Source organism: Colobus angolensis, unplaced genomic scaffold, assembly GCF_000951035.1.
Source record: "Colobus angolensis palliatus isolate OR3802 unplaced genomic scaffold, Cang.pa_1.0 Scaffold229, whole genome shotgun sequence".
Taxonomy (NCBI): Eukaryota; Metazoa; Chordata; class Mammalia; order Primates; family Cercopithecidae; genus Colobus; species Colobus angolensis.
The window spans coordinates 3259761-3274264 of NW_012115477.1; the positions used below are offsets into that span (position 1 = coordinate 3259761).

The 14504-nt window shown below is 37.6% G+C and overlaps 1 protein-coding gene across 1 annotated transcript in view; it reads left to right on the top strand.

Moving 5' to 3' along the window:
- Positions 1-14504, top strand: part of ABCB5 (ATP-binding cassette, sub-family B (MDR/TAP), member 5) — a 135227-nt gene that overhangs the window by 29876 nt on the left and 90847 nt on the right. The window contains exon 13 of the mRNA XM_011944166.1: positions 5139-5309. Within this exon, the coding sequence (XP_011799556.1) occupies positions 5139-5309 (171 nt within the window). The remainder of the gene's footprint in view (positions 1-5138; positions 5310-14504) is intronic.

Consider the following 14504-nt stretch of genomic DNA (forward strand, 5'->3'; position numbering starts at 1 on the left):
ACAGAGCAAGACTCCGTCTCAAAAAAAAAAAAAAAAAAAATTAGCTGAAAGTTAGCTTTTCATTAATAAACAACCATGAAATTGGGTAAAACATATGAAGCCAAGGGCAGTTATTGGATGAGAGGTAATGAAAGACTGATTCCTAACAAAGAGGAATCTCATAAAAGTACTCCATGAATTCTGTCTGGTAACACTGAGTTGAAAGGCAAAGATCAAATTTTAGGGAAGCTTGGGCAGCTGGAAAGGTGATAAGAGATCACCTGTGGCAATGAGGCAGGGGCAGAAGGCCATGTCTGTGTGGGCATCCCTCAGGAATCCCTGTCTGAGGATAAGACTACCTACCCAAGGCTTACCAGAGAGTGGCAGCCATAAAGCTGCAAGCAGAACACTGGATAGAAGTCAGGCAGTGATGTGGGGGTGTTGAAAGTGCAGCCCAGCTGGAATGGACAGATCACATTAACACCTTTTTAACACCCCAGGCAAGTGGCTAAAACACCAAAAAAGCCACACCTTAGGAGTCATGACCACACCTTAGAGTAAGATCTACCTGCCCTAACAAACCCTGAGACCAAGCCATGACAAGATGCCCAGAGGAGAGAGGTTTTGGAGGCTGTGTTCCGACAAGTTATGTGGCTTTCTCCAAATTCACCCCAAGGGAACCTAAAATGAAGATTGTACAAGTTCAAGATCAGTCAGTGTTTGAGTTGCCTACCATGACAAAAATCGGCACTGTTTATTTTTCAGAAGAAAATAGAACTCAGAGTCTCTTCAGCACAACAATCACAGTACTCAGTACATCATTTACAAAAACCAGACATGCAAATAAACAGAAAAATATGGCCTGTATGCAAGAAACATAATCCTAAATGTTTATTCTTTAAGAAAAGGGCTTCAAAATACATGAAGCAAAATATTGATACATCTGAAAGGAGAAAGACAAATCCACAACTTTACTTGAGGTCTTCAGTGCTTGATAGAATATGTAGGTGTAACATCAGTAAGAATATAAATGAACAAACTATCAAGCAACTAGATTTCACTGGCATTTATAGGACATTCCAGCCAACAACAGCAGAATACACTCTTCTCAAGTTCACGTGGAACATTCTCTAAAATAAACAGTATTCTGGGCCATCAAAACAAACAAAGCAAAACCTTAGCTCTTTCAAAGAATAGAAAACATAGAAAATATGTTCTCAGACCATAATAGAATTAAACTACACAAATATTTGAAATATCACAAAAAACACTTCTAAAGAATATATATCTCAAAAGAGAAATTTTGAGAAAAATTAAAAACTATTCTGAACTAAATCAAAATGAAATTGCAATGTATTAGTATTTGTGAGATATAGTTAAAGTACTGCTTTGAGAGAAACTTATCGTATTTAACGCTTATTTTTAGAAAAGAAAAAATATCTACAATCTACAACCCTAATTTTCACCTAGAGAAACTAGAGAAGGAAGAGCAAATTAACCCAAAACAAGCAAGACTAAGTAAATAGAAATCACAGTAGAAATCAGTAAAATCCAAAACTGAAAAACAGCAATGATTGAAACCAAAAGCTGAAAAGATTTAAAAAAAAAGTATAACTGTAGCAAAGCTGAAAAAAGAGAGAGAGAAAAAAGAGAAATGACCAGTATCAGGAATGAAAGATGGTATATGGCTATTGATTTTAAGGATATTAAAAGGTTAATAAGGAAATATTATCAACAATGTTATGCCTGTAAATTTGATAACTTAGGTGAGGGTCAATTACTTGAAAGATACAAATGACCAAAATTCACTCAAAAATAAATAAATAAATAAATAAATAAATAGTAAATAAATAAATTTAGTGTTTATCTATAATTATTTCAAAAAAACAGCTGGGCGTATAATCCCAGCACTTTGGGAGGCTGAGATGGGCAGATCACTTGAGGAAAGGAGTTTGTTACCAGCCTGGACAACATGGCGAAACCCTCTACTAAAAATACAAAAAATTAGCTGGGCGTGGTGTTGCACACCTGTAATCCCAGCTACTTGAAAGGCTGAGATAGGAGAATCACTTGAACTCAGGAGGCAAAGGTTGCAGCGAGCTGAGATGGCGCCACTGCACTCCAGCCTGGGCAAAAGAGCAAGACTGTGTCCCCACTGCTCTCCTCCTGCCAAAAAAAAAAAAAAAAACTGGATGTCTAAATAACAGCAACAGTTACAAATGAAGTTAAAATAAAAAGCAGTATTCACAATAGCATCAAAAAACAAAATTCTTAATAATAAATTTAATGAAAGATGTGCAAGTCTTCTAGTAAAAACTATAAAATGCTGATAGACATGAAAACATCTAAAGAAATAGAAAGTGCCTTATTCATTGATTTAGAAACTTCATATTTTCAAAGATTTGCATTCTCTCCAAGTTGATATATAAATATTATGCTTTATCAATCAAAATCTCACCAGTTTTTATGTGTATGTGTAGAAATCAACATGTTGATTCCAAAATCTATTTGGAAATTCAAAAGACCAACAATAGCCAAAACAATTTTGAAAGAAAGACCAAAGCTGGCGGACCTAAATATCTAATTTTAAGACAGCAATTAAGATCGTGGTAGTGGCATAATGATGGTTGTATAGATCAGTACAATGGAACAGAGAGACCAGAAATAGATTCACAAATACCTACTCAGTTAATTTTTGACAAGGCCAATGGAACTCAGTGGGGGTAAGAAATATCTTTTCAACAAATGGTGCTGGAACAATTGGTTATCCTTGTGGAAAAAATAAAATGTGACCTTTACTTTGCATCACACACAAAAATTAATTTGCCATAGGCCTTGTACAAAAATTGTAATGCTTAAACTTCAAAAATTAAAACTTATGAAAATATCTTTGTGACTTTGAGATAGGCAAAAGTTTCTTAGAGTGAAAAGCATTACTATAAAAAAATGATAAACTGGAGTTTATTAAAATTAAAACCTCCTTTTTAAAAGACATCATTTAGAAAACAAAAAGGCAAGACACAGAGCACAAGAAAATATTTATAATATACAGTGTCCGCCAAGGACATGAATCCAGAATGTAAAAAGAACTGCTATAGCTTGATGATGAGACAAAAAATAGAAATTAAAAATGGGCAAAAACTTGAACAGACATTTTACAAAAGAATCAAATGAACCATACATACATTGAATATGCAATATTATTAGTCACCAGGGAACTCTAAAATAAAACGATAATGAGATACCATTTTACCCTCTTAGAAGAGCCAAAATTAAAAAGACAAACAAATGTAACTTTTGGTGATGATGTAAGCAATTAGATCTCTCATTCATTGAAATAAAAGTGAAATCAGTACAAGCATTTTAGAAAGCAATTTGGTAGTTTATTATAATGTTAAACATACACTTATGACTGAGCATTCTATTCCTACGTATTTATTCAAAAGAAATGAAAACATGACCACAAAAAGTATCTTGTACATGAATATTCATAGCAGCTTTATTTATAATAGCCAAAAATAGGAAACAATTTAAGTGTTCATCAGCAGTTGAATGAATAAACAAATTGTGATAGGTCTATTTTTTCTTTTTTTTTTTTGAGATAGGGTCTCACTGTGTCACTTAGGGTGGAGTGCGATGCACAATCTCAGCTCACCGCAGCCTCGACTTCCCAGGCTCCCAGGCTCAGGCAGTCTTTCCACGTCAGCCTCCTGAGTAGCTCATACCACTATACCTGGCTAATTTTTGTATTTTTTGTAGAGACAGGGTTTCACCATGTTGCCCAGGCTGGTCTCAAATTCCTGGCTTCAACCAATCCATCCCCCACAACCTCCCAAAGTGCTGGGATTACAGGTGTGAGCCACCACACCCGGAAAAATTGTGATAGATCTAGAGTTGCCAGATGAAATACTAGATTCCCAGTTAAATCTGAATTTCAGATAATGAATAATTTTTTAGCAATATTGCATAAAACATACTTATACTAAAAAAAAATTCACTGCTTTTCTGAATTCAAATGTAACAGCTTTGTGTTTTCCTGTGTGGTGTTTGTTTTTGCTAAATCTGGCAACCCAAGGTAAACTCGCATTGTGTGGAACACTACTTAGCAATACATAGGAGTGAACAACTGATATAACACGGATGAATATCAAAAACATTACGCTAGGTAAAAGAAACAAGCCAAAGAAGTACATACCGTATGATTTTATTTACATGAAGTTCTAGATTCAGCAAAATTCATGTATAGTGATAAAAATCAAATCGGGGGTATCTGGAGGCAGGGTGTGGGTTTTGACTGAAAAAAGTGACATGAGGAAACCTACTAGGGCTACAGAAACGTTCTATATCTTTATTGGTGTGGTGGTAGCATGGATGTACTCATCTGTCAATACTCATAGAGTTATATCCTTAAAATGGATGCATTTTATTGTGTATAAATTTCTTCAATAAGGCTGTTTTTTAAAATGTGAAGATCAATCTCTAGAAATTATGGGTTTAGAAAGAATATTTAAATTTATCTCCGTGAAGAAATGAACTTTGAATCAGGGACGTAACCCAGTAGAATATTACTAGCCATGTTTCCTGGGTGCTAGAAGTTACCCCTACCACAAATATGAAAGAAAAAATATCTACTTTGTTAAAGATAAATTTATTTTAAAACAAATCAAAAGAACACCAAAAAAGTCTCTTAAGGTGGAAAAAATGTTTCAGGGGAAAGTTTGTTTTTGCAGTAGTTTTTTTCATACTGTTTTTCAGAGTATCCAGGAAGGAAATTGTGGGTAACATACCAAATTGCTAATAAACACGCAGAAAATAGTTATTTGTATTACAGTGGTTCTTTTAAAGATTTCAAAGCATTCTAAAAATATCTAAAAGAGATTTTCACATTAGTTTAAATTATTATTAATTTTTCTCAATACACTTGATTATAGTATGGTCTAATTTCTTTTAGTCCTAGCCAAATTTTTCTTATGTCCTCTCTCCTTTGGGCTCTTTTTTTCACAGTGGTTTGTTTTCACAAAGAACAAAAGTCATAAGCACCCAGAGGCTGAAGTACTGATTAAGCTAATATTAAAACACAACTGGGGTTGTCATTTCCTGTCCTAACCATTTGATCACGCTGACTTCTGTTTCTGTGCTTCTTTCCTATTTTGCATTAGAAATTTAATACATTGGTAGGGGAAAAAGGAGCTCAAATGAGTGGAGGGCAGAAACAGAGGATCGCAATTGCTCGTGCCTTAGTTCGAAACCCCAAGATTCTGATTTTAGATGAGGCTACTTCTGCCTTGGATTCAGAAAGTGAGTCAGCTGTTCAAGCTGCACTGGAGAAGGTAAGTGAGCAGAAACGTTTCTTATTTCCATACTCCTGGTTCATTATTGCTTTTAAGTACAAGAAAGTATAGATCTGTAGTAGATTACTCAAGTTCAGAGCCCTTCTTAAGGTATGAAGGCAGGATGTTCATCCACGTGAGAATTTATGTGATGACTACAGGAACTGGTTTAGAGGAGAGAGGAGATTTGGTGGTTGGTTTGTGCTAGAAATATATATATGAGGCTCATACACAAGCAGTCATCCAGCCTATACCTTCATTCCAAGAGGTTTGCACTTTTCACCTCCCTAGAGTGGCCCACCACTATCATCACTGTTATAACCATGCCCATCCTTTGCTTCTTCTACATACACCTGTGGGATTCTCTTCTCCAACCACTTTTCTTCTTTAGGATACCCCCAGGTATTCATTTTGACCTAATTTCACCTCAAGTGGAGAATCGCTGACCTTGAACCAGCGCCCTTCAACAGCTCTGGCCTCTCAAACCTCACCCTGACTTCCTGCTGACTATGAGCTTCTGCACATACCTCAAGACCATATGCAGTTGTGGCCCTGCACCAAATTGCACTGCATCTAGGAAGGGAGTTGGCAGTGGCGATATGAAAAACCATTGAACACTTTTCTCGATGGCCCGACTCCCTTATAAACCAGAGCCTTCAGACCCCTTACAAGGCTTAATGGCACATTTTACTTTGCATTTGCTTGGAAATGAGTTAAGTGTCTTTTTCTCTAAGAAAATCGCAGGTTGTTTTTTTTTTTAAATGCTGCCTTTATGGAACCAGAAACGGATACTGGCAGGCTAAATGTTCACTGCTTATTGAAAAATCTCGCAGTCACTATTATTTAGTAGCAAATCAGATTGTGCAAGTTTGAACGCTTGTTTCCCTCCCATGATAACAGTGCCACATGTTGCTTGTGTGATAAATAAATAATCTTTGTTTACTGTTGACACTTCGGCAATTTGGTTCATCTTGGTACAGAAAATACAAAGACAGGACTAATGTTTTATTCATTTTTTTATATTTAGTAACTGGGACAGGGATCTGCATTTAGACTATATTCAAGTCTCACTTTGTCACCCATGCTGGAGTGCAGTGGCATGATCTCAGCTCACTGCAACCTCTGCCCACTGGGTACAAGCGATTCTCCTGCCTCAGCCTCCTGAGTAGCTGGGATTACAGGTGTGTGCCACCACGCCCAGCTAATTTTTGGATTTTTAGTAGAGACAAGGTTTTGCCATGTTGACCAGGCTGGTCTCAAACTCCTGATCTCAGGTGATCTGCCCACTTCGGCCTCCCAAACTGCTGGGATTACAGGTGTGAGTCTCCACACGCGGCCAGTTATATAAGATTTTTAAAAATGCATTGTAATAGGCTTTCCAATTGTTTTGAAGGTTTGATGTTGTGCCCGTAGTCTTTTCATCCACTGGTAATCACTTTAGGTAATCAAAACTAGTTCAGACTTTTAAAATAAGTAGATGCTTGGTGACATAATAAACTAATAAATGTTTTTCTTATTGGTTAATATGAAACATCTATCAAAAGTGAAAAAAGAAGAATGCAGATGTTTGTAATCTGATTCCAAAATTACACAAAATAGTAACTGTGAAAAAAATGAAGGCAACATATGAAAATAATAACAGTTGTGTGGCAGAATTATGGGGCAATATAACTTATTTCAAAAATTCATTTACTGTCACTGTTTTTCCACTGTTTAAAGGAGAAAGAGATTAAATCAATGTAGAAATAGGTGTGAAACTGCTTTATGTATGGTTTGCTGGGTGAGGGTAAAGGGTAACCAATAGGATGAAAAGTAGCATAGTAAACTAGATTAATTGTATACTCTTTGGTTCACTGGAAAATGGCTTATGGAGAAGGGGAGAGTTCAAATATAGGCAGGGTGATGGAAGCTGTAGCACCATAAGAGCCCTCTCCACTCACCACCGTAGACGACAGTTACGGAAGCAAGCCCTTGAAGTGGGCTCTAGGTAAGAAAGGTAGGACATCCAGCAGGTCTTGCTCCTGATCAGCTGTGTAAGAGACCCCAGACTCTGTTACATGACACAGCCTAACCCACACAGCAGTTTTCTGCTGCTCAAAATATCCTGCAAGCCACTAACCAACAAAAAAAGGCATAATGAAATGTGTCCCTCCTCCCTGGTGTTAGAATCTATACCCATTTCGCTCCACAACCTGCCCTCACATATCCCTTCCATCCCCTCCTCTCCATTACTCATTTATCTTCCACTTATAGGAAGTTCTAGAACCTGTGAAACAAATCAATGGTATTTTAAAAAATCAAGTCAGCAATTTCTTAGGGCAGGGGTGAATTTTAACTAAACAGCAACATGAAGGCACTAACACCTTTCTCCTCGCTTGGACTATTGCAGTAGCTGACTCTGCATCAGCCCATGCCCTCTTCGATCTGTTCTCAACACAGCAGCCAAGTGCTGCTATTCAAATGCAAATTTGGTGATATCACACTTCTACTTCAAATCATCCAATAACTCCCCGCCTCACTCTAAGTAAAAGCCAAATTCCTTACAGTAAGCACAAGGCTCTATGGAGCTGGGTTCCAAGCTCCTTCTGGAACCTTCCTTCCTACCATTCTCCCCAAAAATGCCTGCCTCTTAAACATACCCTCGCACTTTTCATCAGCTAACACACAATGCATATGTTGTTTATTTTGCGATTGTCTCTCTTTCCCCACTTCAATGTAAACTCTCTGGTGGTGAAGGCTTTGATTGATTAACTGCAGCATCCCCACCTCTAGAGCAATGCTGGCCCCAATAGACAGAAAGCCAAGAGATATTGTTGGATGGACTTCAATGAGTGTGATCCAGGATACTTCTAAGACCAGAAATACTCTTTCTTTCTTTCTTTCTTTCTTTTTTTTTCGAGACCGAGTCTCACTCTGTCGCCCAGGCTGGAGTGCAGTGGTGCGATCTTGGCTCACTGCAACCTCCACCTCCCCTGCCTCAGCCTCCTGAGTAACTGGGATTACAGGCATGTGCCACCACACCCAGCTAATTTTTGTATTTTTAGTAGAGACAGGGTTTCACCATATTGGTCAGGCTGGTCTCAAACTCCTGACCTCGTGATCTGCCCACCTCGGCCTCCCAAACTGCTGGGATTACAGGCGTGAGCCACCGTACCCGGCAAGACCTGAAATGTTATTTTCTGGACTCCTTGATTTAGAATAACTACAAACTAGTTTTGTTTCACTAATGATCAAGAAGAATTTCTAGCATCAGCGAATAAAGGTTCCTGCCATAGAGTGTGAGTTTCACTCTGCTACTGGTTTTGACCTGGTGTGCCAGTGCAGCAGGTTTCCAAGCTGCCCCACTAGTAGGAGACAGCAGTGAGCATCTGCAGGCCCTGGGGAAGCTGAGGAAACCCACACTGATTCTGTGATATTTTTTTTTTTTTAAAGCCTGTGAAAGCTCTTTGAAATGTTAAAAGTGGTATGCAAATCTAAGGCATAATTATTATTAAGGGAATTTCAGCCACACCACATCAATGGAGAACCTCTAAAAAGTCCCTTTGGTAATTATGTAGGAAGAGTTATCATCACAGTATTATTCTTTGAAAATACAGGGTTGCTTTCCTGCAGCCCTCATGGGCATCTCTCAACCATCACTGTACTTTCTCCCTATGATGCGCCCTGTTGGTCTTCCTCCAAGACCTCTTACGTTGTATTTATAATAGTTAGAGGACTGGACAATAAGGAAATTGGTATATTACATTAAGCTGTGGGCCACTTAATTAAATTAAGTTCTAAGAAGTGATTATCCAAAGTCGAAGTTGAATCAGAGCAAATTTTACACACACACACACACACACACACACACACACTAATGCATACACATTTTGTATGTCTGTATCAATTAAATATCTCACTCTGTATTTGGAATTTCAAAAAATAATTTATAGCAACACTATAGTAGTTGGGAACAGAAAGGGAATTTGTCCAAGGGAATTTCCTTGGATGAAATTTAGACAGAAAATCAAAGGTAACACACAGACTACCTCATGGGAAAAACAGGATTGGTTATTTTATAAACCTGCTTAATGAAGCTCACATTTGTAGGGCTTGATGTTAAATTCTAAGCCACTAACTTATTTTAGGGTAATGGTTCTTCTCCTTTGATAGATCAGGGCCCCTTTGAGAATCTGATTGAGAAAGGGAAAAATAAACCACCATAACTCCTTAGAAAAGTATACAAATTCACTTACACAAAAAGACTTACATGTACTCTTGAGGGGTTCATAGACCCCTGAAGCCATTTGTGGGTCCTTTATATTAGATGGAACAAAGGAACAAATGGATTATCAGAGCTAATTCTCACAAGACCCCTATAAGGTTAAGACATTCATTCTCCTGTTTTACAGTTGAACTGTAAAACACACTGAAGCACAGGGAGCTTAAGTAATAGCTAGGCACAGTGAAGCCAGCACCTGGACCAGTCATCCTTCTGCCTCATTCATGTAACCACCAGGCTATATTGCTTCAAGACTACACTACCAGGAGGTAGAGCTAAAACCGATTCCAAAAACATAGAATTATCATTTGATCCAGAAATTTCACTTCTGAGTATATGCCCAAAATAATTGAAAGCAGAGTCTCAAAGAGATATTGGTATACCAGTGTTCATAGTAGCATCATCTACAGTAGCCAAAAGGTGAAAACAATCCAAATGTCTGTTGACAGATAAAAGGATAAAGAAAATGTGGTATATACTTACAATAGAGTAGTACCAGTCTTTAAAAGGAAATTCTGATGATGCTAAAATATGAATAACCCTTGAAGAATTATCCTAAGTGAAATAAAACTGACAAGAAAGGATCCATATTGCTTAATTCTGCTAGTATGAGATACATACAATAGTCAAATTCAGAGATGGAAAGTAGAAGAGTGGTTACTAGGGACTTGGAGGAGGGGAAAGTGGGGAGTTAGTGTTTAATGGGTATACAATTTCAACATGAGATGATGAAAATTTCTGGAGATGGGTAGTGGTGACAGTTGCACAATAATGTGATTAAGATTGTAAATTTTATGTTAGGCTTTTTTTTTTTTTTTTTTTGACATGGAATCTTGCTCTGTTACCAAGGCTGGAGTGCAGTGGCGTGATCTCAGCTCACTGCAACCTCCGCCTCTCAGGTTCAAGCAATTCTCCTGCCTCACCCTCCAGAGTAGCTGGGACTACAGGCACACATGACCACACCAACCTGATTTTTATATTTTTGGTAGAAATGGGGTTTCACCATGTTGGTCAGGCTGGTCTCAAACTCCTGACCTCAAATGATCCACCTGCCTTGGCATCCCAAAGTGCTGGGCTTACAGGTGTGAACCACTGCGTCCAGCCAGGCATGTTTTTACCAAAAAGGAGAGAGAGAGAGAGAGAATAGTAATCTGAGCCTGAGTACAAAACAACAGTGAAAAAAAATAATAAATAAAAGAATAGTGACAAAGAGGAATTTGGCCTCTCAGAGTCAGAAGGATCCTACCCTTTAAAATGGCTATAATGGTAAATTCTGTACTATGCATATTTTTCCACAATTTTAAAAACAAAACACAACTAGCCTTTTTTTGAAAACCACACTCACACCACTCACACTGTCTTCTTGGGAAAAAAATTCCAACCATACTCCAAATCGAAGCTCTCATGTGGATTAAACCCACTTTTGTTCCCATAAGTTGTTTATTTTTATACTGTTGTATAAATAACGAGCAGATTTCTCTTTTATCAATTTAGGTCACTGTTACCTAGGAGGACATTTCAAGGTTTTAAAGAATATAGTAAAATGTCTTCTAAGATATAATAAAATATTTTCCCATGATATGGATAAGCATCTTGGTGATTTCTATAAATTAAAATTATTCCTAAGCCTTTCACTCCTCCCAAAATAAGGAAAATGCCTATAGAAGATATTGATTCTCCTAAGTGCTGTCAAATAATGCTCCTAATGTATTATTTATCAAGAATAAAAATAGGTAAGGTATTATGCTCTTGTGGAAAAAAATAAACTAATTATTGCAGCATTTTCTCTTCTTACCCACCATTTACTTCATCATTTATTTTTTATTGCAAATTTCTCCACAAATGCTTAAATGATTAGTTTGTTAATAAAGTTAAGTAAAGCGGGGTGTGGTGGCTCACACTGTAATCCCAGCTACTTGGGAGGCTAAGGTGGGAGAATTATGTGAGACCAGGAGTTCAGTACCAGCTGGGCAACATAGCAAGACTTTGTCTGTAAAGAAAATAATAAAACAATTTTTAAAAAGTTCAATGAAGAGAAAAGGTATTAAATGATGATAGATAATTTTACGTTATCTCCAATTCTTAATTTTCATGTTAACTTATTTAGAAGTGACAATGAAGAGATTCCAGGCCATAAAAAGAAAACATTTTACTATTATTATGCTATTATTTCACGTTCCTAATTAGGTAGTGCATGTGGCTTCATTTTAGCAGAGTTTAGATTTTGAAAGTGTTTCTTTTCTAAAGGGTCTTAACCCAAGCATTCATGCATTCACATGAGTAGATTTCTGCAAGTTGGAAAGAAGGGTCAAGGAGCAGGTGAATCACTCATTAAAAGTGACTTCTAAGTTCCTGATATTTTGCTATTTGTCATCCTACTTGACAAAAAAGAAAGCATTCTCAGACCAGTGAGGTGGTCTGACAGTAACCCCACATTGTTGAGACCTGGAACCCATGTCGACCCAGAAGAACACTAAGCCAATTGGCTTTCAACATCACAGTCAGGTAGTTAAGAAACAAAAGGCTGTGTTTCCCTTTCACTACCATGGTGACCTTATTATAAAAGATGACCAACTAAAATGTGATACCCTAAAAGAAAAGACACTGAAGAGTAGTGAGAAGTTCTCAGACTGTATTCTCGGAGAACTAGGGTACTAGGGTCTCCAAGGAGCCTCTCAAGTAGTGACAGAGGTGGTGAGGTGAGGTGGAAAAGCAGGTAGGGCTGTACCCTCGACTCCCCCGCCAATTCAGGCAATGCACCGATCCATTTATCTGGATGAGATATGGATGGATGGATAGATAGATAGATGATAGATATAGATAGATAGATAGATAGATAGATAGATAGATAGATAGATAGATAGATAGATAGATAGATGGATATAAATATACATATAGATATAGATATATAAGCTTCCAGATGAGCTTTTGTTGAAAGGATTTTGCAGTTAAAAAAAAAAAAATGGTTGGGCCAGGTGCAGTGGCTCATGCCTGGAATCCCAGCACTTTGGGAGCCTGAGGCAGGTGGATTGGGAGTTCGAGACCAGCCTGACCAACGTGGAGAAACCCCATCTCTACTAAAAATAAAAAATTAGCCAGGCATGGTGGCACATGCCTGTAATCCCAGCTACTCGATAGGCTGTGGCAGGAGAATTGCTTGAACCCAGGAGGTGGAGGTTGTGGTGAGCCGAGATCATGCCATTGCACTCCAGCCTGGGCAACAAGAGCAAAACTCCATCCCAAAATAAAAAAAAAGGTTGACGATAACAGCACTACATCATGGAGCACATGTGACCGATGAGCCCCAAATCCAACTGACTCAACCTTCTGGAAGGCAGTGAGTGGGAACTTGTGTTCTCCTAGGTTTTCTACACCACACTTGCCCCCAGGATACTAGAACTCTCTGTGCTGACACGCTTCTCCAGAAAGTGTATGACGCCTGGTAAAGTGCTGTCAAATGCTCGAGGCTTTGTATTGTTTTCCTTTCTTTTCCTGCTGCCCTCTATGGTTATGGCAAGTCCCATAACCATCACTGGTGAGAATCTAGCTGATCTCCTCAGGCCCGTATCTCTGCCTAGCAATTCTGGGAGGGATGTTTTAAACCACCCTCTATTTCAAAGTCCAAGATAATGACCTGGTAATGTATGGCTGTGCATGGAATTGTAAAGTAATCTGAAAAATGTCAGCGATGTATCAAGTAGAGACCTGTCTTCCTGGTGACCTTTGTTTGGTCAAATACCTAATTGTTTGGCTTTTAGCTTTGTATAATCTGTGAAGAAGGAGAGGAGATAGTAGGAAATTTTTTCAATATTGTACTTTCTAGAAGAAATAATACAACAAAGACGTGTTGAAAATCTACCACACTATCTGCTTTGAGGTATCTGGAACCACAGAGGGATGAATTGCACTATCTACCTATCTTTACACTAATTCTGGCTACCACAGCGGGATGAATTGCACTATCTACCTATCTTTACACTAATTCTGGCTACAAGACAAAGTATCAACTCAAATTTTCCTGATCAGTTTTTCAGCAGGCTTTGGCTACCAAAAGCTCTTCTATGTTTTAAGTCTGAAGCAATTACTGTTGAATTTCTTGTTCTTGTTCACTATGGGGAGTATATCAGTTTTAGGTCACATTGATGATCTAGTAGAGATGTATTTTTCTAGTATACTTGATAGTACCTTGAGTATGTACAGTACATGTAGGCCCATTTTATGGACTTTTGAGGCACAGTTTTTTTCCTTTTAAGTTATTAGATATTTCTGTGATTTTATTTGATGCACTCAGATACAAATTCATGCTATAATAAATTAAATTGTAATAAAATATCTACCTTAATCAAATGTTTACAGTATAGGCCAGGAGCCTGGCAAAGTAAAGATGACACAGATGTAATGCTTGATAAGTAAATAAATATGAGAAGAGATATATATTAAAATACCTGTGAAGTGAACCCCCTATGAAGAAAAGAAGGTCTATAATAATATAAACCTGTATCAGGAAACCTTGTGATTCTGATTCTGTGAACAGAAGGATACATGGAATTCTCAGACCTTTTCTAGTTGCAACCTTTTAATTGTTTGACTTTATATTCTGTCCCCTCAAATTCTCCTTAGACTGTGATATGTTAATGCTGTCTTTTATATTTTCTAATTTAATTCCACACACACTAATTTGTTTGAGAAATGTTGGATAGTATTGTGAAATAATGGAGCTAATGGGTCACATCATGTGGCTTCATGAATAAGATTTGAGATCTGTTTGCTTTTGGAAAACAACATCCGTAACTTTGAGGAAACAGAATAAATAGGAGATTTATCAAATAAATATGGGCCAGTAGGCTAGGTGCCAGAGTGTTTTTGCCTTCACGGTTATCAGGTTTCTAATACATACCAACCCAAAACAGCATCCTTGGACTTTCTTTTAAAGG